The following is a 24139-nucleotide window of genomic DNA, read 5'->3' as shown; positions in this document are numbered from 1 at the left end:
TGTTGAACTCCTCATCCTATGGTGATGGGTAGGACTCTAAAGAATGAGGCTGGGGAGCTATCCCTCTTGCCAGGTCAAAGAGTGTTACTACCCAGGATGCTCATGAGAGAAATCAACAAATGATCTCAACCCAAGAATCACAAAGCATCTAAGGAACACAGACACCAGGAGTGATCCACAAAATGTAAAAAAAAAAAACAAAAACAACAGAGAGAGAGAGAATAAATTCTTGAGCAAACAGAGCAAATGGTGCAATCTGAAAAGGACTTGGGAAATACTTTTTATATCCTCAAAGAGATAAAGCAGGATAAAGCATGAAAACAAGAGGGGGAGCTATGAAAAAGAACCAGTTGCAATCCCTGGATTGATGAAGTTTGAAATAAAATGAGCTCAGTAGTAAACTAGGCAGAGCTGAAGAACAAATTAGTGAAATGAAAGATTAAATGAACAAGTATTCCAGAATGCAATATTCAAAGGTAGAATAAGATAAAAAAGGTAAAAACCATGGGGGATAGGATTATAAGATCCTATAATAGAATGGTGGAAAAGCAATGCAAAAAAAGATAATGGCCGAGAATTTCCCAGGACTAAAGAAAGATATGAGTCCACAGGTTGAAAAATTTCATTGAGGACCAGACAGGATTAAAAAAAAATTCACACCTACAATAAAGGAAAAAGAAAAAACTGCAAAAACCTTTAGAGAGAAAAGTCAGATTACCTACAAAGAGACAAAAACTAAATTGACATTTTACAGAATTATTTTTAAAGTGCTGCGGGATAGAGATGAGTGGGTGGCTCAGTTGGTTCAGCATCTACCTTTGGCTCAGGTCATGATCCCAGGGTCCTGGGATCGAGTGCCGCATCCAGCTCCTTGTTCAGCAGGGAGCCTGCTTCTCCTTCTGCCTGCTTCTCCCTCTGCCTGCTTCTCCCCCTGTTGCACGTGTGCTCTCTCTCTGACAAATAAATAAAATCTTAAAAAAAAAAATAATAAAGTGCTGTGGGGAAATAATTGCAAATCTAGAATTCTTTTACCAGCCAAACTATTATTCAGGAGTGAAGCTGAAATAAAGACTTTTCATAGGATAGGACATTTCATAGGATCTATCTCATAGGATATTGTACAGATTAAGTAAATTCCTTTATGTAATGTACTTAGACCCGTGCCTGGCATGTAAATAAGCATCCTTTAAATGTTACCTATTAATCTGAATAAAAGAAGATGAAAGGATATATTTCTGTAAGAAGAAAAATGATCTCAAAAGGAAGAAGCAGGGTTTGAGAACATGATGCACAAAAAAAGAGAAAAACATGTCATTAAAACTGTTAGGTATTGAGTTTCTAAAGATGATAACTTTTTTTTTTTTTAAGATTTTATTTATTTATTTGAGAGAGAGAGAATGAGAGACAGAGAGCATGAGAGGGAGGAGGGTCAGAGGGAGAAGCAGACTCCCTGCCAAGCAGGGAGCCCGATGCGGGACTCGATCCCGGGACTCCAGGATCATGACCTGAGCCAAAGGCAGTCGCTTAACCAACTGAGCCACCCAGGCGCCCCAGATGATAACTTTTTAAAGATTGTATTTATTTGAGAGAGAGAGAGAGAGCCCACACAAGTGGAGGGAGGGGCAGAGGGAGAAGCAGACTCCCCAGTGAGCAGGGAGCCCAACACAGGCTTGATCTCAGGACCCCAGGATCATGACCTGAACCAAAGACAGATGCTTAACTGACTGAGTCCAGGCACACCTAAAGATGATAATTTTTTAAAAAGACTTTATTTATTCATTTGAGAAAGAGAGAAAGCAAGGGAGGGAGGGGCAAAAGGAGGGAGAGAGGGACAAGCAGGCTCCCCATTGAGCAGAGAGCCCAACGCGGGCCTCCATCCCAGGACCCATCCCATGACCTGAGCCGAAGGCAGACGCTTAACCTAATAAGCCACCCAGGTGCCCCATAAAGATGATAAATTTTTTTTTATTCTTATGTTAATCCCCATACATTACATCATTAGTTTTAGATGTCATGTTCCATGATTCATTGTTTGTGCATAACACCCAGTGCTCCATGCAGAATGTGCCCTCCCCAATACCCATTACCAGGCTAACCCATCCTCCCACCCAAGATGATAAATTTTTTTAAAAAGAAACAATTACTAAAACTCTAGGGCAGGATTGGCAAACTATGGTCCACAAGCCAAATTGGCCTATTGCCTTTTTTTTATATAGCTTGGATGCTAAGGATGATATTTACGATGTAAAATAGATGAAAAAATCCTGCTGTTTTGTAGCGTGTGAAAATTACATGAAATTAAAATTTCAGTGACTCTAAAGAGGTTTTATTGGAACACAGCCACACTCATTTGTTTATGTACTGTCTGCCTGCTTTTACAATACATTTTTTGGAAAAATTTTAATAATTTTTAAATTTTATTATAATTAACATACAGTGTTACATTAATTTCAGGTGTACAATATAGTGGTTCAACAGTCCTATACACTACTCAGCACTCATCACAATAAGTATATTCTTTAATCCTCATCACCTATTTCCCTCATTCCCTCCTCCCAGTAACCTCCAGTTCTCTATAGTTAAGAGTCTATTTTTTTTCCCCTTTGTTGGTTTGTTTTGTTTAATAAATTCCACATGAGTGAAATCATATGGTATTTGTCTTTGACTGACTTACTCACTTAGCATTATGCTCTCTAGCTCTATCCATGTTGTTGCAAATGACAAGATTTCATTCTTTTTTATGGCTGAATAATATTCCATTGTGTATATATACCACTTATATTTATCCATTCATCAGTTGGGTTGCTTGGGTTGCTTCCATAATTTGCCTATTATAAATAATGCTGCTATAAACATAGGGGTACATATATCTTTTGAAATTAGTGCTTTTGTATTCTTTGGGTAAATACCCAGTAATGGAATTACTGGATTATATGGTAATTCTAGTTTTCATTTTTTGAGGAACCTACATACTGTCTTCCACAATGGTTGCAGAAGTTTGCATTCCCGGGGCCCCTGGCTGGCTCAGTTGGAAGAGCATTCCACTCTTGATCTCAGGGTCATGAGTTTGAGCCCCATGTTGGGTGTAGAGATTACTTAAAAATAAAATCTTTGAAAAAAGTTTTGGGGTGCCTGGGTGGCTCAGTTGGTTGAGCATTGGACTTTTGGCTCAGGTCATGATCTTGAGGTCATGAGACTGAGCCCTGTGTTGGGGTCATGATCAGTGGGGAGTCTGTTGGAGATTCTCTCTCTCCCTCTGCCCCTCCCCTCACTCACGCATGCACTCTCTCTCTCAAATAAATATATAAATCTTTGAAAAAATTTTACATTCCTTCCAACAGTGCATGAAGGTTCCTTTTTCTCCACATCCTCACCAACACTTGTTTCTTGTTTATTTTAGCCATTCTGACAGGTGTGAGATGTTATCTGATTGTGTCTTTGATGTGCATTTCCCTGATGACGAGTGATGTTGAGTATCTTTTCATGTGTCTAATGGCCATCTGTATGTCTTTTTTGAAGAAATGACTGTTCATGTCTTCTGTCCATGTTTTAACTGGATTTTTTTTTTTTTTTGGTCTTTAGTTGTAAAAGTTCTTTTTTTTTTTTTCAAAGATTTTATTTATTTATTTGAGAGAGAGAGAGAATGAGAGACAGAGAGCATGAGAGGGAGGAGGGTCAGAGGGAGAAGCAGACTCCCTGCCAAGCAGGGAGCCCGATGCGGGACTCGATCCCGGGGCTCCAGGATCATGACCTGAGCCGAAGGCAGTCGCTTAACCAACTGAGCCACCCAGGCGCCCTTGAGTTGTAAAAGTTCTTTATATATTTTGGATACTAACCCCTTATCGGAAATGTCATTTGCAAATATCTTCTCTCATTCAGTAGGTTGTCTTTTAGTTCTGTTGATTGTTTCCTTTGCTATGCAGAAGCTTTTTATTTTTAAAAATTTTTTATTGTTATGTTAATCACCATACATTACATCATTAGTTTTTGATGTAGTGTTCCATGATTCATTGTTTGTGCATAACACCCATTGCTCCATGCAGAACGTGCCCTCTTTAATACCCATCACAAGGCTAACCCATCCTCCCACCCCCCTCCCCTCTAGAACCCTCAGTTTGTTTTTCAGAGTCCGTTGTCTCTCATGGTTCGTCTCCTCTTCCGATTTCCCCCCCTTCTTTCTTCCCCTCCTGCTATCTTCTTTTTTTTTCTTAACGTATATTGCATTATTTGTTTCATAGGTACAGATCTGTGATTCAACAGTCTTGCACAATTCACAGCGCTCACCATAGCACATACCCTCCCCAGTGTCTACCACCCAGCCACCCCATCCCTCCCATCCCACCCCCCACTCCAGCAACCCTCAGTTTGTTTCCTGAGATTAAGAATTCCTCATATCAGTGAGATCATATGATACATGTCTTTCTCTGACTTATTTCGCTCAGCATAACACCCTCCATCCATGTCGTTGCAAATGGCAAGATTTCATTCCTTTTGAAGGCTGCATAATATTCCATTGTATATATATACCACATCTTCTTTATCCATTCATCTGTCGATAGACATCTCGGCTCTTTCCACGGTTTGGCTATTGTGGACATTGCTGCTATAAACATTGGGGTGCATGTACCCCTTCAGATCCCTACATTTGTATCTTTGGGGTAAATACCCAGTAGTGCAATTGATGGATGGCTCTATTTTCAACTTTTTGAGGAACCTCCATACTGTTTTCCAGAGTGGTTGCACCAGCTTGCATTCCCACCAACAGTGTAGGAGGGTTCCCCTTTCTCGGCATCCTTGTCAACATCTGTCATTTCCTGACTTGTTAATTTTAGCCATTCTGACTGATGTGAGGGGGTATCTCATGGAGGTTTTGATTTGGATTTCCCTGATGCCGAGCAATGTTGAGCACTTTTTCATGTGTCTGTTGGCCATTTGGATGTCTTCTTTGGAAAAATGTCTGTTCATGTCTTCTGCCCATTTCTTGATTGGATCATTTGTTCTTTGGGTGTTGAGTTCGATAAGTTCTTTATAGATTTTGGATACTAGCCCTTTATCTGATATGTCATTTGCAAATAACTTCTCCCATTCTGTCAGTTGTCCTTTGGTTTTGTTGACTGTTTCTTTTGCTGTGCAAAGGCTTTTTATCTTGATGAAGTCCCAATAGTTCATTTTTGCCCTTGCTTCCCTTGCCTTTGGCGATGTTTCTAGGAAGAAGCTGCTGCAGCTGAGGTCGAAGAGGTTGCTGCCTGTGTTCTCCTTTAGGATTTTGATGGACTCCTGTCTCACATTTAGGTCTTTCAGCCATTTGGAGTCTGTTTTTGTGTGTGGTGTAAGGAAATGGTCCAGTTTCATTCTTCTGCATGTGGCTGTCCAATTTTCTCAACACCATTTGTTGAAGAGACTGTCTTTTTTCCAGTGGACATTCTTTCCTGCTTTGTCAAAGATTAGTTGACCATAGAGTTGAGGGTCCATTTCTGGGCTCTCTATTCTGTTCCATTGATCTATGTGTCTATTTTTGTGCCAGTACCATACCATCTTGATGATTACAACTTTGTAATAGAGCTTGAAGTCTGGAATTGTGATGCCGCCAGCTTTGTTTTTCTTTTTCAACATTCCTCTGGCTTTTCGGGGTCTTTTCTGGTTCCATACAAATTTTAGGATTATTTGTTCCATTTCTTTGAAAAAAGTGGATGGCATTTTGATGGGGATTGCATTGAATGTGTAGATTGCTCTAGGTAGCATTGACATCTTCACAATATTTGTTCTTCCAGTCCGTGAGCATGGAACGTTTTTCCATTTCTTTATGTCTTTCTCAATTTCTTTCATGAGTATTTTATAGTTTTCTGAGTAGAGGTAGTTTGCTTCTTTGGTTAGATTTATTCCTAGATATCTTATGGTTTTGGGTGCAATTGTAAATGGGATCGACTCCTTAATTTCTCTTTCATGTGTCTTGTTGTTGGTGTATAGGAATGCCACTGATTTCTGTGCATTGATTTTATATCCTGCCACTTTACTGAATTCCTGTATGAGTTGTAGCAGTTTTGGGGTGGAGTCTTTTGGGTTTTCCACATAAAGTATCATATCATCTGCAAAGAGTGAGAGTTTGACTCCTTCTTTGCCGATTTGGATGCCTCTTATCTCTTTTTGTTGTCTGATTGCTGTGGCTAGGACTTCTAATACTATGTTGAATAGCAGTGGTGATAGTGGACATCCCTGCCATGTTCCTGACCTTAGGGGGAAAGCTCTCAGTTTTTCCCCATTGAGAATGATATTCGCTGTAGGTTTTTCATAGACGGCTTTTATGATATTGAGGTATGTACCCTCTATCCCTATACTCTGAAGAGTTTTGATCAAGAAGGGATGCTGTACTTTGTCAAATGCTTTTTCTGCATCTATTGAGAGGATCATATGATTCTTGTTCTTTCTTTTATTAATGTATTGTATCACTCTGATTGATTTGTGGATGTTGAACCAACCTTGCAGCCCAGGGATAAATCCCACTTGGTCATGGTGAATAATCCTTTTAATGTACTGTTGGATCCTATTGGCTAGTATTTTGGTGAGAATTTTTGCATCCATGTTCATCAAGGATATTGGTTTGTAATTCTCCTTTTTGATGGGGTCTTTGGTTTGGGGATCAAGGTAATGGTGGCCCCATAAAAGGAGTTTGGAAGTTTTCCTTCCATTTCTATTTTTTGGAACAGTTTCAGAAGAATAGATATTAATTCTTCTTTAAATGTTTGGTAGAATTCCCCTGGGAAGCTATCTGGCCCTGGGCTCTTGTTTGTTGGGAGATTTTTGATGACTGCTTCAATTTCCTTAGTGCTTATAGGTCTTTTCAGGTTTTCTATTTCTTCCTGCTTCAGTTTTGGTAGTTTATACATCTCTAGCAATGCATCCATTTCTTCCAGATTATCTAGTTTGCTGGCATAGAGTTGCTCATAATATGTTCTTATAATTGTTTGTATTTCTTTGGTGTTGGTTGTGATCTCTCCTCTTTCTTTCATGATCTTGTTGATTTGGGTCCTTTCTCTTTTCTTTTTGATAAGTCTGGCCAGGGGGTTTTCAATCTTGTTAATTCTTTCAAAGAATCAGCTCCTACTTTCTTTGATCTATTCTACTGTTCTTTTGGTTTCTATTTCCTTGATTTCTGCTCTGATCTTTATTATTTCTCTTCTCCTGCTGGGTTTAGGCTTTATTTGCTGTTTTTTCTCTAGCTTCTTTAGGTGTAGGGTTAGGTTGTGTATTTGAGACCTTTCTTGTTTCTTGAGAAAGGCTTGTATTGCTATATACTTTCCTCTTAGGACTGCCTTTGCTGCATCCCAAAGATTTTGAACAGTTGTGTTTTCATTTTCATTGGTTTCCATGAATTTTTAAAATTCTTCTTTAATTTCCTGGTTGACCCATTCATTGTTTAGTAGGATGCTCTTTATCCTCCATGTATTTGAGTTCTTTCCGACTTTGCTCTTGTGATTGAGTTCTAGTTTCAAAGCATTGTGGTCTGAAAATATGCAGGGAATGATTCCAATTTTTGGTACCAGGTTGAGACCTGATTTGTACCCTAGGAAGTGATCTATTCTGGAGAATGTTCCATGGGCACTAGAGAAGAATGTGTATTCTGTTGCTTTGGGATGGAATGTTTTGAATATATCTGTGAAGTCCGTTAGGTCCAGTGTGTCATTTAAAGTCTTTATTTCCTTGTTGATCTTTTGCTTAGATGATCTGTCCATTTCAGTGAGGGAGGTGTTAAAGTCCCCCACTATTATTGTATTGTTGTCGATGTGTTTCTTTGCTTTTGATATTAATTGGGTTATATAATTGGCTGCTCCCATGTTAGGGCATAGATATTTACAATTGTTAGAACTTCTTGTTGGATAGACCCTTTAAGTATGATATAGTTTCCTTCCTCATCTCTTATTATAGTCTTTAGTTTAAAATCTAATTTGTCTGATATAAGGATTGCCATCTCAGCTTTCTTTTGGTGTCCACTAGCGTGGTAAATGGTTTTCCACCCCCTCACTTTCAATCTGGGGGTGTCTTTGGGTCTAAAATGAGTCTCTTGCAGACAGCATATTGATGGATCTTTCTTTTTTTATCCAATCTGATAGCCTGTGTCTTTTGATTGGGGCATTTAGCCCATTTACATTCAGGGTAACTATTGAAAGATAGGAATTTAGTGCCATTGTATTGCCTGTAAGGTGACTGTTACTGTATATTGTCTGTGTTCCTTTCTGGTTTATGTTACTTTTAGGCTCTCTCTTTGCTTAGAGGACCCCTTTCAGTATTTCCTGTAGGGCTGGTTTCGTGTTTGCAAATTCCTTTAGTTTTTGTTTGTCCTGGAAGCTTTTTATCTCTCCTTCTATTTTCAGTGACAGCCTAGCTCAATATAGTATTCTTGGCTGCATATTTTTCTCATTTAGTGTTCTGAATATATCATGCCAGTCCTTTCTGGCCTGCCAGGTCTCTGTGGATAGATCTATTGCCAATCTAATGTTTCTACCATTGTAGGTTACAGATCTCTTCTCCTGAGCTGCTTTCAGGATTTTCTCTTTGTCTCTGAGACTCGTAAGTTTTACTATTAGATGTCAGGGTGTTGACCTATTTTTATTGATTTTGAGGGGGGTTCTCTGTGCCTCCTGGATTTTGATGCCTGTTTCCTTCCCCAAATTAGGGAAGTTCTCTCCTATAATTTGCTCCAGTATACCTTTTCCCCCCTCTCTCTTTCTTCTTCTTCTGGGATCCCAATTATTTTAATACTGTTTCATCTTATGGTATCACTTATCTCTCAAATTCTCTCTTCGTGATCCAGTAGTTGTTTATCTCTCTTTTTCTCAGCTTCTTTATTTTCCATCATTTGGTCTTCTATATCACGAATTCTCTCTTCTGCCTCGTTTATCCTAGCAGTTAGAGCCTCCATTTTTTATTGCACCTCATTAATAGCCTTTTTGATTTCGACTTGGTTAGATTTTAGTTCTTTTATTTCTCCAGAAAGGGTTTCTCTAATATCTTCCATGCTTTTTTCAAGCCCAGCTAGTATCTTTAAAATCATCATTCTGAACTCTAGTTTCAACATCTTACTAATGTCCGTATTGATTAGGTCCCTGGCAGTCGGTACTGTTGTTGTTGTTTTTTTTTGAGGTGATTTTTTCCATCTTGTCATTTTGTTCAGAAGAGAATAGATGAATGAGAGAACAAAATGCTAACAGGGTAACAATGACCCCAGAAAAATATACACTAAACAAATCAGAAGAGACCTGAAACTGGGGGAAAAGAAAGGGAAAGAATGAAAAAAAAAAAAAGAAAAAGAGATAAAAAAAAAAACAAGAAAAACAGAATATGATCAAATAGCTGGTACATAGATCAGTGTCACACAGTAGATTTTGGGCATATTTTGGTTTGTTAGAAGAAAGTGCCTCCCAAAATTTTAAAGAAAGAAAAGCTTGTATATTTACAAAAATAAGGGTAAATGTGATGAAAGGATGGAATATGACTGTAAAGATGAAAATTATAAAAGATTTTATAAAAGGAATTGCTAAGAAGTTGGTTGAAAAATGAAAGAAGAGGATTTAAAAAAAAGGGGGAGAGAGAATGTGATCAGGCAGGAGACTAGAACAAAGCCATACACTAGAGATTTAGGGTATATTTTGGTCTGTTAGAAGAAACTGTATCCCAAAATTTTAAAGAGAGAACAACTTATATATATATATATATATACCAAAAATAAGGGTAACTACTCTGAAGGGATAGAATATGACTCTAAAAATGAAAAACAAAAAAATATTTTTTAGAAAAGGGATTGATAAGATGTTGGTTGAAAAAGGGAAAAAGAAAAACTCAAAAAAAAAAAAAAAAGACAGTTAAAAAAAAGTTGAGTTTGAAAGATTAAAGAATCATGATAAAAAAGCCATGAATTCTATGTGCAGTATTCCCCTAGCACTGGAGTTCTGCTGTTCTCATTGATCGGTAAACTTGGTCTTGGCTGGCTGTTCTTGCTGATCTTCTGGGGGAGGGACCTGTTGCCGTGGTTCCCAAATGTCTTTGCTGGAGGCGGAATTGCCCCGCCCTTGCCGAGGGCCGGGCTAAGTAATCTGCTGGGGTTTGCTCTGGGGAGCTTTTGTTCCCTGCAAACTTTCTGTACAGCTTTGGAGGAGGAGAGTGAAATGGTGGCCTCCCAATCTCTGCCCTAGAGGAGCCAAGAACTCGGGGCCCCACTCTTCAGTGTCGCCCCTAGAGAAAAGCAGTCAATCACTCCCCTCTCCCTGGTCTCCGGCCGCACTCCGTGCTCATGCAGCCTGTGACTGAGCGTTTCTATCTTTGGCACCTGACCCCATGTGGAGTCTCCAAACCCAGCAGATTCCTGCAGTGAGCTCTTGCACCACTCCTCTTGGGGGAGGAAGGGGAGTCTCCCCAGATCTACCGCTTGTTGGGCCCCTGCTGAAAGAGCAGGGGCCTGACTGTGCTGTGGATCACGGTTTATGGCAACCCCGAGCTGAGAGCCCACTCCTCGGCTCCATCTTTGCAGCTGGCTTCCCCGCTCCGATACCTGGGAGCTCTGCTGCACTCGGGCACCCCTGGTCTTTCTGTGACTCCGAGGGTCCTGAGACCACACTGTCCCAGCGAGGGTTCCACCCCCCGCTTAGCCACTGGAACGACATCCCTCAGTGGAGCCGACTTCTAAAAGTTTCAGTTTTGTGCTCCAGGGCTCTATCACTTGCCAGAAGTGGCGGACGGAGGCCCCTTTCCCTGCCATCTATCCTCCCGAATATTGCCTCAGATTCACTTCTCCGCATGTCCTACCTTCCAGAAAGTGATCGCTTGTCTGTTCAGAGAATTGCTGCTATTCTTTTCTTCAATCTCCTATTGAGTTCGTAGGTGTTCAGAATGGTTTGATCCCTATCTAGCTGAATTCCTGGGACCAGACGAAATCCAGGTCTTCTATTCCTCCACCATCTTGCTCCTCCTCATTGAAACATCTTTTAAGAGATGTGTTTCCAGAAGAAGTAAATGCAACCTAAAGGAAGAACTGCTGTGGTCCCCTCATGATGATTATTCTCAGGGCAGACACTGAAGACCAGCCCAGTTTGGGGCTTTCATGAGGTTTGTTGTGAGGAATAGGAGACATTGTATCACCATGGAAAACATTATGCTTTTTCATTCCTGGAGAGCTCAGTGCGAGGTGCCAGGGGCCTTGAAATCCAGGCCATGACTATTTTCCATGAACCAGAACCTAAATCCCCACCAAGAGACTGCAGGAAAGTGAAAGAAGCAGAATCTCCTGCAAGAGGTAAGCAGCTGCTTAACAAAACGGTGTGGGACAACACTCATTCAAGTCCACCAGCTCGGGGCTCTCAGAATGAATTTGTTTTATTTCTGATCTTAAGGGAAAAACTCTCAGTTTTTCACCATTGAGTATGATGTCAATGGGGTTTTCATATTATGTTTGTCTTTATTATGTTGAGATAAGTTCCTTCTAAACCTACTTTGTTGAGGGTTTTTATCATGATGGCTGTTGTACTTTGTCAAATGCTTTTTCTGCATCTATTGAAATGATCATATGGTTTTTATACTTTCTGTTGTTGAAGTGATATATCACGTTGATTGATACTGAACCACCCTTGCAGCCCAGGAAAAAATCCCACTTGATCGTGGTGAATGATTTGTTGGATTTGGTTTGCTAATATTTGGTTGAGGATTTTGCATTTATGTTCATCAGAGATATTGGTTTGTAGTTCCCTCTGAATCTGTCTCTTTTTGTAGTGTCTTTGTCTGGTTATCAGGGTATAGGTGGCCTCATAGAATGAATTTGAAAGCTTTCTTTCCTCTTCTGTTTTTCAGAGTAGTTTGAGAAGAATAGGAATTAACTCTTCCTTAAATGGTAGAATTCACCTTTGAAGATGTCTGGTCCTAGACTTTCGATTGTCGAAGTTTTTTGATTGCTGATTCAATCTCCCATGCTGGTGATCAGTCTTTTCAGATTTTTTATTTCTTCCTGATCAAGTTTGGGGAGGTTATGTGTTTCTACTTCTTCTTCTTGCCCAATTTGTTGGCATATAATTTTTCATAATATTCTCATAACCCTTGTTATTTCTGTGGTGTTGGTTGTTATTTCTCATCTTTGATTTCTGATTTTGTACTTTTGAGTCCTCTCTTTCTTTTGATGAGTCTGGCTAAAGGTTTATCAATTTTGTTGATCTTTTCAAAGAACCAGCTCCTGGTTTCATTGATCTGTTCTATTGTTTTTTTAATTTCTATTTTGCTTATTTCTTCTCTAATCTTTATTATTTCCTTCCTTCTGCTAGTTTTGGGTTTTGCTTGTTGTTATTTTTTCTCGCTCCCTTAAATGTAAGGTTAAGTTTTTTATTTGAGGTTTTTCTTGCTTCTTGAGGTAGGCCTGTATTGCTATAAACTTCCCTTTAGAACAGCTTTTGCTGCATCCCAAAGATTTTAGACCATTGTGTTTTCATTTTCATTTGTCTCCATGTATTTTTCGATTTCCTCTTTGATTTCTTGGTTGACCCATTCATTGTTTAGTAGCATGTTATTTAGCTTCCATGTATGTGTGTCTTTTCAGATTTTTTTTCTTGTAGTTGATTTCTAGTTTCATAGTGTTGTGGTCAGAAAAGATGCATGGTGTGACTTCAATCTTTGTGAACCTGTTGAGACTTGCTTTGTGGCCTAATATGTGATCTATTCTGGAGAATGTTCCATGTGCACTTGAAAAGAATGTGTATTCCATTGTTTTAGGATGGAATGTTCTGAATATATATGTTAGATCCATGTGGTCCAATGTGTAATTCATAGCCACTGTTTCCTTATTCATTTACTGTTTAGATGGTCTATCCATTGATGTAAGGGGTGTTAAAGTCCCCTACTATTATTGTATTAGTATCAGTTATTTCCTTTATGTTTATTATTAGCTGCTCTATGTATTTAGGTGTTCCCATCTTCTTGTTGGATGGTTCTCTGTATGATTATGCAGTGTCCTTCTTTGTCTCCTGTTACAGTCTTTGTTTTAAAGTCCATTTTGTCTGATATAAGTGTTGCTACCCTGGCTTTCTTTTCACTTCCATTTGCATGATAAATGCTTTTGCATCTCTTCACTTTCAGTCTGCATGCATGTGTCTTTAGATCTGAGATGGGTCTTTTGTAGGCAGTATATAGGTGGGTTTTCCTTTTTAAAAAAGATTTTATTTACTTATTTATTTGACAGAGAGAGAGAGCGTGAGCAGGGGAGAAGAGAGGAGGGGGGGGAGTAGAGGGAAAAAGAATCCCAGGTAGAATCTGTGTTGAGCATGGAGTCCTACAAAGGGCTCAATCTCACAATCCTGAGATCATGACCTGAGCTGAAACCAGGAGTTGGATGCTTAGCCAACTGAGCCACCCAGGCGCCCTGATGGGTTTTGCTTTTTTATCCATTCTGTCACCCTATGTCTTTTGATTGGAATGTCTAGTCCACTTATATTCAAAGTAATTATTGAGAGGTATGTACTTATTGACATTTTGTTACTTGTTTTATGGTTGTTTTTGTAGTTCTTATGTTCCTTTCTTTTCTCATTCTCCTCTTTCAAGGTTTGCTGGCTTTCTTTATTGATATACCTAGGTTCCCTTCTCTTTATTTTTTGCATATGTAATACTGGTTTTGATTTGTGGTTACCTTTAGGTCTATATGTAACATCTTATGCATATAGCAGTCTATATTAGGTTGATGGTTGCTTAAGTTTGAACCCATTCTAAAAGCACTAAATTTTTATTCCTCTCCCCTGCCACATTTTAGGTATATGGTGTCATACTTTACATCCTTTTATTTTGTGATTCCCTTGACTGATTTTTTGTAGATATACTTAATTTTACTGCTTTTATGCTTCCTGCTTTTCTTACTCCTGCTTATGGCCTTTCCTTTCCACTCACAGAGTTCCCATTAACATTTCATATAAGCCTGACTTAGTGGTCATGAATTCCTTCAAGTCTGTCTGGCAAACTCTCTACCCTCTCTTCTTCTATTCTGAATGATAGCTTTGTTGAATAGAGTATTCTTGGTTGCAGGTTTTTCTATTTCAGCACTTTGAATATTTCATGCCACTCTCTTCTGGCCTGAAATGTTTCTGCTGAAAAATCAGCTAGTTCTCTTACAGGGTATTTCTTGTATGTAGCTACATTTTTTTTTCTCTTGCTGATTTAAAAATTCTTTAGCACTACTTTTTGCCCTTTTAATTACCATGTGCCTTGGTGTGGACCTCCTTGGGTTGATTTTGATGGGGGCTCTTTGTGCTTCCTAAATCTGGATTTCTGTTTCCTTCTCCACATTTGGGAAGTTTTCAGCTATTATTTCCTCAAATAAAATTTCCTCCCCCCCCCCTTTTCTCTGTCTTCTCCTTCTTGAATCCTTATAATGCAACTGTTATTACACTTGATGGTGTGGTTGAGTTTCCTTAATCTATTTTCATTTTTTAAAATTCTTTTTTTCTCTCCTGTTCAGCTTGATTGCTTTCCATTACTCTGTCCTCCAAGTCACTGATGTATTCTTCTGCTTCCTCTTGTATACTATTTTTGTCCCTCTAGTGTATTTTTAACTTCAGTTACTGAGTTCTTCATCTCTGATTGGTTCTTTTTTATGTTTTCTCTCTTTGTTGTGTGTCTCACTGAGTCCTTCACTCTTTTCTCCATTCCAGTGGGTATGTTTATGACCATTACTTTAAATTCTCTATCAAGCATTTCCTTATCTCCGTTTCATTTAGCTTCCTTGTGATTTTGTCCTGTCCTTTCATTTGGGACATATTCCTTTGTCTCCTCATTTTGTCTAACTCTCTGTGTCTGTTATCTATGTGCTATGAAAGTCAGCTACATCTCTGGCTCTTGAAAGTCATGGACGTGTGAAGAGGTGGTCCTATAGTGCCCTGCAGTAGATTGCCCCCTGTTCACCAGACCCTGGAATTTCAGGGGTGTTTCCTGTGTGTGTTGTGTGTGCCCTACTGTTGTGGCTGAGTTGTGTTTGCCTTCAGTCTAGTCATTCTGCAAAGGCTGTCTGCCTGTTGTGGTCAGGGTTTGGTCCCTGTGTTGCAATTTTGCCGGTCTGGGATTGCCTTGAGCTTGAGTTGAGTCAGATCAAGGGTTTGCCAGAGCTTCAGTAGCACCAAACAGCAAGGTGTTCTCCCTGTGTTGTCCCCTTGAGATACTTTTGTTGGTGGGTGGGACCAGCAGTCAGTCCCGAAATCTGCCCCCAGCCCATTGCTGTGTGTGGTTGGACTGGTGTGTGTGGTTATCTTCCCCTCTCCCTGGGGTAGGAATCACTTGGAGCTGTGGTGACCCCTTTTTGGGCTGCTTGCACAATGCCAGCCTTGGATGGACTCCTGCCAAGGGTGGTTCCACAGGAGACATGGGATCAGAGTGAGTAGCGTCAGTAAGGTCTGTCAGTATGTAGGGAGGTGACCTGCAACTGCCTGGGACAACTCTGCTGAGGCCAGCTTGGTTGGAGAGGGCAGATCTGCAGAAGACTGTGGGGCAGGGCATGCTGTTAGAAAGGTTGGTGGGGTTATTCCTGCTGTGCTGGTTCTGGCAGGTGTCCATGTATCTACACTGGAGGGTGGGGGTGGGAAATGGCTCCTGCCAGCTCCTTTGTTCCTAGAGAAGTCTCCCAAAGATCCTTGCCCCTCCAGCACAAACTCTGAGATAGTAAAATAAATCCCCCTCTTGTATACCCCTGGTGTTTTTCAAATTTCTCCTTCTAAGTTGAATCTCAGTGGGGCTGTTTGTTGTGCTGTCTCTTTAAGGGTGGGGCTCAGTTTCCTCTCAGCCTCCACTTTCCCAGAGCTGAGCCCACTGATTTTTTTTAAGTTCTGGATGCTAAGCCTCATTGATTTTAAGAGATTGCAAAGCCAGACCCCTCTGCCTTTCAAAGCCAAATGTTATGGAGATTCCTTTTTCAGGTGCCTGTCCCCTGTGCCTGGGGTGCTTGGTATGGGTTCTGTTCCTCTTTGCACTCACTGCATTCTTCCCTTTTGTGGACAGTCCTGCAGGTCCATTTAGCTCCCACCATGTCTTTGCCCTCCTCAGGGTGGTCTCTTTTCAACATATTGGTGTGGAGAGTCTCTTCTGCCAGTCTTTGTTTTTTTTTTCTGGTTATTTACACTGATAGGGATATATCTAGTTGCATCTATGGGATGAGGTGAGCCTAGGATCTTCCTACTCTGCCATCTCCCCACAAGTTCTTGCTCTAGGAAGTGCTCCTGGCATTTAGCACATGGGGTGGGGTTTGGGAGGTAGGCTGGCATGGATACTAAATATCCTGTCCTGCATTCAGCAGTCCTATACAAGAAATAATTGTTTGCTCAGTATGGCAGTGTTATCACTTTGGTTGAGAAATGCTGACTCAGTGCAGTAAGAGAAAAAATTTGAGGTATGAGGATTAGAAATAAGAAGCAAAACTGTATTTGCAGACAATTTATTCATTTAGAAAATCAAATGAAATTACAAATTATCAGAACTAAGAACCTGAGTTCAAGATAGGTGATTGTGGAAATGACATGCAAAGATCAGTAGCTTTCCTATATGAGCAATATATGATTAGAAATATTTGAAAATATCATATTCCTTTTTTTAAAGATTTTATTTATTCATTTGTCAGAGAGAGAGAGAGACAGAGAGAGAGAGTACAAGCAGGGGGAACGGCAGGCAGAGGGAGAAGCAGGCTCCCTGCTGAGCAAGGAGCACAATGCAGGACCTGGTCCCAGGACCCTGGGATCATGACCTGAGCTGAAGGTAGACATTTAACCGACTGAGCCACCCAGGTGTCCCTGAAAATACCATATTCTTAAAGCAACAAATAACCTAAAAAAGTCACTTAAAAACATGTGCACAGAATTATGGAGAAAAATATAGTGTTCCTTAAGCATGTGAACAAAGATTTGATAAAAAGAGAAGCATATGGGAGGCCTGGGTGGCTCAGTAGGTTAAGCGTCTGCCTTAGGCTTGGGTCATGATCTCAGGTTCCTGGGATCGAACCCTACATTGGGCTTCTTGCTCAGCGGGGAGTCTGCTTTTCTCTCTCTCTCATCTGCCCCTCCTCCCTGCTCATTCTCTCTGTCTCTCTCAAATAAATAAAATCTTTAAAAAAAGAGAGAGAGAGAAGCATACCATGTTTATAAATGGTAAGACTCCTGCTTGAATAGATATTATTTCTCCCCTAAACATTTTATATCTTCAAGCAGTTCTAATCCAAATCCCTATTCCCAGTATAACCGTGTCTATGTAAATCAGTATCTTTCCCCTTCTCGTCCCAGAAATCACACAAAAGCAACAAGCACAAAACAACTCCCACAAATTACACTTTCAGTGAAACTAAAAAAAAAAAAAAATCTGTGAACTACTTAACTAAGTATTTGTTAGGACTACAAAAAGCAACTGAGATTAGGCAGAAACAATGTGGGAGGAAGTAAGGAAGCATGGGCTATGGGAGAGCATCAGGGGAATCTCAGAAGGCTTGAGCAAAATTATACCTTTGGGAGGCAAGTTTGGCAATATCCAGAAAAATTTAAAGTGATTATATTTTATGAGCTAGCTGCTAGACTTTAGATCCTTCTAAGGATGCTAGAGAAATTCGCATATGGCATGAGACCAGTACAAGGATGTTTATTGCAGCATTACTATGTGTAATCAAAAAATTGAAGCAATCTAAAACATCAATTTTTAGAAGATAGCTTAAATTGTGTTAGAGTCCTACAATGGAAGAATGAATTTAGATCTCTGCGTATCAGTGTGACTAGTGTCCCCAAAACAAACTTGAGTAAAAAAGCAAGTTGCAGAATACTTATAGTAAAATCTCATGTATGTAAAAATCAAAGACAATGTTATATTTTTACTTATGTATAGTTCATTTTTTCCCAGCTTTATTGAAATATAATAGACATACTATGTAAGTTTAAGGCATACCATGTGATTATTTTATATACATATATTTTGCAAAATGATTACCACAATAATATTAATTAACAGACCCATCACCTCACATAGTACCATTTTTTTGGTATGTGTGGTGAGAACATTTAAGATCTACTCTCTTGTCAACTTTCCAGTACACAATACAGTATTGTTAACTATAGTCATTATGCTGTATATTAAATATCCAGAACTTATTCATCATATAACTGAAAATTTGTACCCTTTGACCACTTTCACCCATTTTTCCCACCCCTTGCCCTTGGCAACCATCAGTCTACTCTCTGTTTCTATGAATTCAGTTTTTTTAGATTCCAGACATACGTGAGATCATACAGTATTTGTCTTTTTGTCTGACTTATTTTACTTAGCATAATGCCCTCAAGTTTCATTCATGTTGTCACAAATGGCAGGATTTCCTTTTTGTATGGCTGAATTTTATATATTTTATATTGCATATAAAATAAAATTTATCACATATTATAGTCAATATATGTCAATTATATTTAATATGTTATATAGGAATTATATACATTTATATCATTTTTTTTATACATCCATGTGTTGATGAACACTTAAGTTGTTTCCATGTCTTAGCTACTGTAAATAATGCTGCAGTGAACATGGGGGGTACAGATATCTCTTTGAGATAGTAATTTCATATCCTTCAGATATATTCCCAGAAGTGGAATTGCTGAATCATATGGTACCTCTATTTTTAATTTTTTGAGGAACCTCCATACTATTTTTCATAGTGGCTGTAGCAATTACATTCCTGTGAACAGTGTACTAGAGTTTCCTTTTTTCTATATCTTTGTCAGCATTTGTTATCTCTTGTCTTTTTGAAAACACGTATCCTAACAGGTGTGAAGTAATATCTCATTGTGTTTTTCTTTTGTAGTTCTCTGATAATTAGTGATGTTGGGTACCTTCCATGTACCTGCTGGCCATTTGTATATCTTCTTTGGAAAAATGTCTATTCAGGTCCTTTGTCCATTTTTTAATTGCATTATTTTGGTTTTTGCTATTGATTTGTAGGAGTTCCTAATATATTTAGGATATTAACCCCTTATCAGATGTATGGTTTGAAAATATTTTCTTCCACTCCATAGGTTGCCATTTCATTTTGTTGCTCATTTCTTTTGCTGTGCAGAAGCTTTTTAGTTTGATGTCCCATTTGATTTATTTTTGCTTTGTTGTTTGTGCTTTTGGCCATATACAAAAAATCATTGCCAAAACCAGTATCAAGAAGATTTTCCCCTATGTTTTCTTCTAGGAGTTTTACATTTAAGTATTTAATCCATTTCATGTTAATATTTATGATTGGTGTAAGTTAGGGATTCAGTTTCACTCTTCTACATGCCAATATCCAATTTTCCCAGCCCCACTTATTGAAGAAAGTATGTTTCCCACTGAGTTTTCTTGGCTCCCTTGTCAAATATTAGTTGATGATATCTGGGTTTATTTCTGGGCTCTTGAATCTGTTTCATTGGTCTATGCTTTTGTTTTTATGTCAATACTATTTTGTTTTGATGACTGTAGCTTTGTAATATAGTTTGAAACCAGGAAGTATGATGCCTTCAGCTTTGTTCTTCTTTCTCAAGTTGCTTTGGCTCTTTGGGTTTGTTTGTTTTTTTTATGGTGCCATATGAATTTTACAATTGTTTTTTCTATTTCTGTAAAAAATGTCATTGGGATCTTACTAGAGATTGTGTTGAATCTGTGGATGACCTTGTGTAGTATGTATATTTTAACAAATTAATTCTTCCAATCCATGAACATGGGATATTTTTCCATTTACTTTTGTCATCTTCAATTTCTTTCATCAGTATTTTATAGTTTTTAGTGTATAGATCTTTTACCTCCTTGGTTAAATTTATTCCTATTATTATTTTAAGATTTTTTTATTTATTTGAGAGAGAGAGAGAGAGTACGAGCCGGGTGGGGAAGGGTAGAAGGAGAGGGAGAAGCAGACTCTCCACTGAGTAAGGAGCCCAAGGAGGGGCTCAATCCCAGAACCCTGGGATCATGACCTGAGCCAAAGGCAGATGCTTAACTGACTGAGCCATCCAGGTGCCCCCCTATTTTATTATTTTTGATTCAATTATAAATGGGATTATTTTCTTTGTTTTTTAGGTAGTTCATTGTTAATATATAAAAACGCAACTGATTTTTGTATGTTGATTTTATATCCTGCAACTTTATTGAATTCATTTGTTAGTTCCAACCATTTTTGATAGTCTTTATAGTTTTCTATATATAAGATCATGTTATCTGCAAACAGAAACCATTTTACCTCTTCCTTTTCAATTGGTTGACTTTTATTTCTTCTTTGCCTGATTGCTCTGGGTAGGACTTCTAGTACTATGTTGAATAGGAGTGATAAGAGTAGGCTCTTGTTTTGTTCCTGATCTTAGAGGAAAAGCTTTCAACCTCACTGTTGAGTATGATGTTAGCTGTGGGCTTGTCTATATAGTTCATTTTTGTTTCATTTCTCTAATAGAGAGGGAGTATAGAGTAGTAATAAGACCACAAGTGTCAGATTGCAATGTTCAAATCCTGATTTCTACCACTTACCAGCTGTGACCTTCTGTAAGTTACTTTGATATTTCCTTGTATTTCAAAATATTGATTTGTCTAATATAGGACATTCCAAGGTATGATTATTCAGTAGTCACGTGATATTCTTCAAATACTGTCTAGCATCTTATGTGCAACTAAAATGTCTTCTGGCTGAATAACTAACAAGAGATAGTACAGGGCACAGATAACAAGCTGTGAGGCACATCAGGAGGATGTTTGCTAATATCATTTCGTCTTGTCATAATCCTTGAAGTTCAAGAGGACAGGAACTGAAAGGGAATAAACTAAATACTGAAAGGTACATGAGTTTGTCCATATGTTTCTAAAGTGCTTTGCTTCATCATCCAGGTCGAGGGCTCCCAGCAGGACAAGCTGAGGTTGAGATGATAGAACGTGCCCGGGAGAAGCGTGCTTGGGAAGCCACTCTTCCCTGTCTGAGTGACACCTCCCAGTTTGAGAAGAGGAGGAGGATGATGAATGCGATGGAGAGGAAGGAGTGGGCCTTCAGAGAGCAGGAGATTGAAAAGTAAGTTCTAGATTACCCAGACAGTTGCACCTGTGCTGGTGGAGTAATGTAAATACTTTTTATCTGTAAAGCATTTCCCCAAATGTATGGGTTTAAAAGCAACCTTCTACCTATAGAGATAGAAAGTTGGGTTTCTGTTTCTTTTGGGAATAATAGCTCTATAATTTTCTCTCTAACAACATAAAAATGTATAATGCCCTCCTTGTGTGTAAAGTTAAGCATGGAACTCAGATTTGAAGAATTCCTCAAAACATCTGTGATTCTTCTCTTCCTTTTTCTCTTTAAAGATTTTATTTATTTGACAGAGAGAGATACAGCGAGAGAGGGAACACAAGCAGTGGGAGTGGGAGAGGGAGAAGCAGGCTTCCCGCGGAGCAGGGAGCCCGATGCGGGGCTCATCCCAGGACCCTGGGACCATGACCTGAGCCGAAGGCAGACGCTTAACGACTGAGCCACCCAGGCGCCCCTTCCTTTTTCTCTTTAGAGAAATTCTAGACTATCACAGAATCCCACTGAAATGCCTTTTTTTTTTTTAAGAGTTTTAAAATTTATTTGACAGAGAGAGCAAGCACAAGCAGAGGGAACTGCAGAGGGAGAGGGAGAAGTAGGCTCCCCGCTGAGCAGGGAGCCCGATGTGGGGCTTGATCCCAGGACTCTGGGATCATGACCTGAGCTAAAGGCAGATGCTTAACTGACTAAGCTACCCAGGCACCCCTGAAATATCTTTCTTTTTAATTTTTTTTTTTAAAGATTTATTTATTTATTTTGAGAGAGCGAGAATGAGAGAGAGAGAGTACATGAGTGGGGGAGGGTCAGAGGCAGAAGCAGACTCCCCGCCGAGCAGGGAGCCCGATGCGGGACTCGATCCCGGGACTCTGGGATCATGACCTGAGCCGAAGGAAGTCGCTTAACCAACTGAGCCACCCAGGCCCCCTCTTTTTAAATTTTTAAACTATAGTTCATTAACATACACTGCAATATTGGTTTCAGGATTAGAATTTAGTGGTTCATCACTTATATAGAATACCCAGTGCTCATCACAAGCGTCCTCCTTAATCCCCATCACCCATCTAGCCCATCCCCTTCCCACCTCCCTGCATCAACCCTCAGTTTGTTCTCCATTGGTAAGAGCCTCTTATGGTTTGCTTCCCTCTCTCCTTTTTCTTCCCCTTTCCATATGTTCATCTGTTTTGTTTCTTAAAATCTACATATGAGTGAAATAATATGGTATTTGCCTTTCTCTGACTGACTTATTTCACTCAACATAATATACTCTAGCTCCATCCACTTTGTTACAAATGGCAACATTTCATTATTTTTTCATGGCTGAGTAACATTCCTGTGTGTGTGTGTGTGTGTGTGTATGCCATATCTTCTTTATCCATTCATCAGTCTTTCAAACTGACCCTTTCTGTTCATTCCCAGTGCCACTCTGCCTGGGCCTAGGCCCTCTTCATATCCATCAGCCTCCTAGCTAATCCTCTTATTCCTCCCGGTATTGGATTCACAGTCAGGACACCTTGGGTTCTAGCTACAGCTAATGGGGCATTTTCTATTTAAAAGACAAATTGTGGAATTCCTCAATTAAGAGATGAGCTCACGGTGCATAAATAACAATATGCTGAGGTACTTCTGGTTTTCAATCATTTAACTAATGTATTTTCAATAATGAGGCTGTCCTTGGAATGTGTGGAAAGGATGAAAACCTCACAATTACAACTCCCTAGCAGTAAAGAAAGGAAAGGGGCGCCTGGGTGGCTCAGTTATTGGGCGTCTGCCTTCGGCTCAGGTCATGATCCCAGGGTCCTGGGATCGAGCCCTGCATCGGGCTCCCTGCTCAGCGGGAAGCCTGCTTCTCCCTCTCCCAGTTCCCCTGCTTCTGTTCCCTTTCTTGCTGTGTCTCTCTCTGTCAAATAAATAAATAAAATCTTAAAAAAAAAAAAGGAAGGAAGGAAGGGAACTTGATGAGGTTGTCCTTTGTCCTAGGCTGAGCTGAGGCACTTCACTGCTCATCGCAATGCCACCACAGCCCCTGACGGTGTGCTTACACAAAAGAGAGTTAAGAACCAAGACACTTAGAGACTCAGCGTGGTTCTGAATTCAAAATATGTTTATCTTTTTACAACACCTTCTATTAACCCTGAATCCAGACTGTGTGATGTTTTGGTAAAAGCTTGCAATTAAAGAATGCAAAGTAGGTATCGGGTGCCCAATCCCGTCTGTAGAAAATTAAATTTATTGCTGTAATTTGGAGAGAGATATGCTTATCAGAAGGGCATTAAAAACATTTAAAATGTTCCTGGCTCGTTCTGTTTGGGGTGGGTGGAGATTTGGGAAAATTATTGTGAGAAGGTAGCCTCTGAGCTGGGTGTTGAAGGGTTAGTAAGAAGCCATCAGGTAGATAATATTAGTGATGATGATGATGATATTCACAGAGCATGTTAAGTTGCAGAGTGCTTACTATGTGTTGGAGCCATGTTCCAAGCCACTAGTTCTCAAATTGTGGTCCACAAACCAGCAGCATCAGCATTACCTGGGAATTTGTTAGAAATCCAGATTTTCGGGCACCATCCCAGACCTACTGAGTCAGGTGGTCGACTCCAGATTATCTGATGCATGCTCAACTGTTGTACCATGTTGTATACATTAACTCATCTAATGCTCACAACAACCTTATGGGACAGATATGATTATGTCCATTTTATGACTGAAGGAATTGAGGTAAGTGATGAATTTGAGAATGAACTTAGGATTTCTAAGTCCAGAGAGAAAGGTGACTATTGGTTTGTGGCTTATTTTTAAAAACACCTGTTTCTCCATATTCACTTTTCACTACTTCCCCACCCTCCCCGGTATGTTTGCTTTGAGAAGCTCCACCAGTATGACATGTTAGCTCTGTCTCTAGTCCTTTGAGTTGAACTTTCCTCTGCTGAGGCCTCACTTTTCCCTTGTCTATGTGGCAAATCTCAATCCTTGTTTATCCTCAAGACTACAGAGTTAATGGCTCCTGTAAAGAAGCCCTCCCCACCTTCCTGGATCCACTGGGAATAGTGCTAGACATAGATGCTCTGTCATTTCTTCTCCTACAGTCTTCATTCT

The 24139-nt window shown here is 39.5% G+C and overlaps 1 protein-coding gene across 3 annotated transcripts in view; it reads left to right on the top strand.

Annotated features, from left to right (window-relative positions):
• The window catches only part of CFAP91 (cilia and flagella associated protein 91), a 109149-nt gene that overhangs the window by 40338 nt on the left and 44672 nt on the right, over window positions 1-24139 (top strand). For all 3 annotated transcript variants that reach the window (XM_035000085.1, XM_035000084.1, XM_035000083.1), the window contains exon 7: window positions 20863-21040. In XM_035000085.1, the coding sequence (XP_034855976.1) occupies window positions 20863-21040 (178 nt within the window). The remainder of the gene's footprint in view (window positions 1-20862; window positions 21041-24139) is intronic.

Source organism: Mirounga leonina, unplaced genomic scaffold (assembly GCF_011800145.1).
Source record: "Mirounga leonina isolate KUSES-001 unplaced genomic scaffold, KU_Mleo_1.0 Mir_115, whole genome shotgun sequence".
NCBI classification, from domain to species: Eukaryota; Metazoa; Chordata; class Mammalia; order Carnivora; family Phocidae; genus Mirounga; species Mirounga leonina.
The sequence above is the reverse complement of the archived record's forward strand: the minus strand, read 5'-3'. Positions and strand labels throughout refer to the sequence as shown.